The sequence below is a fragment of the Anguilla rostrata genome, chromosome 8 (assembly GCF_018555375.3).
Source record: "Anguilla rostrata isolate EN2019 chromosome 8, ASM1855537v3, whole genome shotgun sequence".
Classification (NCBI taxonomy): domain Eukaryota; kingdom Metazoa; phylum Chordata; class Actinopteri; order Anguilliformes; family Anguillidae; genus Anguilla; species Anguilla rostrata.
This window is the reverse complement of record NC_057940.1, coordinates 44,473,250-44,476,932: the sequence shown is the minus strand read 5'-3', so window position 1 is coordinate 44,476,932 and position 3,683 is coordinate 44,473,250. Positions and strand designations below refer to the sequence as shown.

General features: G+C 35.1%; 1 protein-coding gene across 1 annotated transcript; it reads left to right on the top strand.

Annotated features, from left to right (window-relative positions):
* Nucleotides 1-887: 887 nt before the first annotated feature.
* On the top strand, nucleotides 888-2,689 carry LOC135260374 (trace amine-associated receptor 13c-like). The gene has a single exon (XM_064345596.1). It carries the CDS (start codon nucleotides 924-926, stop codon nucleotides 1,926-1,928), a length of 1,005 nt encoding a protein of 334 aa, XP_064201666.1. The 5' UTR covers nucleotides 888-923; the 3' UTR covers nucleotides 1,929-2,689.
* The last annotated feature ends 994 nt before the right edge of the window (nucleotides 2,690-3,683 follow it).

Here is a 3,683-nt window from a genome sequence, read left to right as displayed (position 1 = left end):
TGCATACAAGTGTATTGTTGTGCACAGCACCATGTGAATACACCGCAACCACTGAATTACACTAGCCAACAGGTAACAGAACAGAAGAACAGCTCCACCACACTGGCTATCCCTTCATCAACCTTTAGATGAATAGTTGTGTACCTTTAGATTCAAAATGATAAACTGTAGACCCACCCCTTCAGATTGAATCTTGGTTCTCCTCTGATCCCCCTACTCGAAGAATCTTTTGTAGTAGTTCAGTTTCTCATAATTTAAATTGCCATAGGTTTCTCTTCTTAGGACGTATTTTGGATATAATCTGTATGTGCTCAGCACTTTCGTATTTTTGTTAGCATAGTTAATTTGCCTGAGTGCTTCAGTGATGGTACATTCACACTTGCTAGTCTGGGAATGATGTAAACCAGGTCTGGCACTTTTATGTATGTAAATGAACTGAATGAACTTGTGTTTTTCTCCATTTCTTCTGTTAAATCAATGTAATGTTTTGTAAAATTTTCCTTCATTTTCCATGAACTCCAATATAATTCAAGTCACTGGATGCAATCCACTCTGTTACCACTGTAATTCTGGAATCAAAAAGTGTTACACTGAAAGCCCTTTCATCTTGATCCCTTCTCTGATTTTATTATTTGATTACATCACTGACCATTCCCAGTTGGATCTCTGTCTCCTAGCACAATCCCCTGTACGAATAAATGTAATTTAATCTGATGGGGATTCATAGACAGCCACCCAAAGATTAAAAACAAAAAAATAATGTTAACCGCTTTATATAAATGTGACTCTACTGCGCTTAATGATCCAAAAGGACTCTGCAAGACCAGCAAGCTACCTTAAGAATATTCCTTTTTTTAGATTTTCTACATTAAGCATAAGGACAGAATGCTTCATTGTTCAATGAAACTGTAACCACTTCCTTCATGAATCTCACAGAAGAGCATCAAGAGACACCCTGTGTCCATTCAAACTTTTCTTGTTTGCAAACTTCACCAACAGCAACAGAAATGTTGCTGTATATGCCTGTAGCGATAGTTGTCTCACTGACCGTGTGTGGAAACTTGCTTGTGATCATCTCCATCTGTCACTTCAAGCAGCTTCAGACACCAACTAATTTCCTTGTGCTCTCTTTGGCCATGGCGGACTTTCTTGTTGGGGTAATTGTGATGCCCCTCTATTTTACTATGTGGATAGATCCATGGAGGTGCTTTGATATTTTGTATTGCACAACTTTTAAAGTAGCAGCTTATTACTTTACTTGTATATCAATTTATAATGTAGCTTTAATTGCATTGGACCGTTATCTTGCTCTCTCCAACCCTTTTCACTATTCCATGAAAATGACAGTGAATGTAACTTTGAGGATGATTGTCATACTTTGGTTGTATTCATTAATCTACAATATGGTGCTTTTTTATTTCAATGGAGATTTTACTGACATGAAAGAAAACATCACATGTGGTGAGTGTTCTGTTACAGTTAATAAGGTCTGGGCTATTGTTGACTTCATAATTGCATTTGTTTTACCATGCTCAATGATTGTAATTATAAACTTGAAAATTTTTGCTATCGCTAAAAAGCATGCAAATAAAATTAGGAGTGTCAGAAAGTGCCCAAAAAACGATCATGGTTCTATGGCCTCTGAAAGGAAAGCAGCAAAATCCCTTGGAATTCTAGTGGCAGTCTTCCTTCTGTGTTTAGTACCCTACTATGTAAGTGCCTTTGTTGATATGTATTTCAGGAACAAATCTGTCCATCTTGCAATTTCAATTACAGCACCTCTAGTATATTTGAATTCTTCCATCAATCCAATCATTTATGCTCTTTTCTATCCATGGTTTCAGAGGTCTGTTAAACATATACTAACACTCAGAATATGTGGCTCAGAGTCTTCCATCTTGAACGTACTTGAACGGGAAACACTGTAAGAAGTTGTTCTTTTCTAAAGTTCCTTGTCTTTTTTCAAACTTAGAAAACTGCTTTTAATGTATACTCCCTGGTGTTGGAGTATATTACAGAACTAGATCAAACAGACTGGTTGTATGTTTTACTGATTTAAAAAAATGTTCACAATGGTGCCATTTTGGAGTGTATCTGTTTTTACATTTGACAACCCAATGTTTCTATAATTTGATTGAATGCCACTGTTTTCCTTTCTTGTATTTTTTTATATAATAAAATAAGGTCCATTGAGAAGTACAAGAAATTTTCTTAGTCATCAGTGGGCAGCATGAGCTAAAGAATTTTTTTTTAATTGTGTAGTACTAATTACTTCTCATCCTGAGTCATTTCACATGCATACATATAACTTTTCACATTTTCACATCATTAAAAAACTTGGAATATTAATTAGTTTGGAATTCAGTTTTCATTATATATGACAAAGCATTTATATAATATAATTTTAAATTAATTTGAATTTGTATTCATTTACCTATTTAGTTGTTGACTAATTTATCTGAATTATGGTTGCGTTTAATATTTGGAACTCTTTTTTTGTACTCTTTACGGACAGTAACGTTTTGCACCTTCATGTGAATTTCCGAATCTGAACACAATCTAGAATTTTCTGTTGCACTTGCAGATTAAAATGAGCCTAGGCAGGTGGTGGAAAATCTCATCTACAGATACTGAGAAATGGAACCAGTTGCTTCCTTTGATTTGGAATTTGGAACCCTATTCCTGTACAGTCTTTATGGAAAAGAAAGTTTTGACAAATTTTGACATAAAAAGGCTCATTGATTTGATTTTTATTATTTTACAAAAAGGGAAATTATTGGTGTTTATTTTTGAATATTAAAGAATGGGTGAAAATCAGTTGCAAAAATACCCTAATGCAAAATTTTTTGGTGAAAAGCAGATCATAAAAGTAACAATGCAAAGATCAGAGTGAAAATTTGATTCTAATTCCAGATATTGATAACTTTTCATCACATAGACCAAATCACCAGCTGGTTTGTGCTTTATCATTTTCCTCTTTACTGTATATTTCTGGAAGCTTGTTCCAAGCCATCCTGCATGCTTGGCTAGCTCAATCACCAATCAAAGCGCCAGTGTGCATAGCTATTTTTGCCATCCACCAAGGAGTCCTATCTGTCTGCCTATCTATATATCAACACTAAAATAAAAACAGTTAAACAGTGCAGACACAGGGCAAAGTTTAGCAAATCAATTTTCCATGTCACATAAATTAGGTAAATATTAAATATAAATATTACATTCAGTGAAATTGCTAGCTAGTTGCCCAGCAAAGCATGGACAGTTCTGCCCATGACAGTGCCGCACTCTTCCACTGACAGCAGATGAGGCTTCTCTCATTTAGGCTGTGATTGATAACATTATGCGGTAGCTAATATTTTCCTTATTATTTGTAATATCATTGATATAACCCTGGACTGTATACTGAAGTCCCTGATGTCAACAACTGGATGACATAAGAGACCCCTGGCCCATTAATAGCAATAGTAACTTGGCAGGAGAGATGCTGACAACAGCTATCATTCGTTACATAATATTAATGTTAATAAAACCTTTCCTTGTTACATATTGATAGGTTTGAACAATTAAGGTTAGCTTTAAGTTGCTTTCTGTGTCTTAACTTCATTCTCAATACACATTCCTACACACACGCCCATACACTCTGTAACATCTTCCCATTGTTAGAGACAAATGGCCACATATAG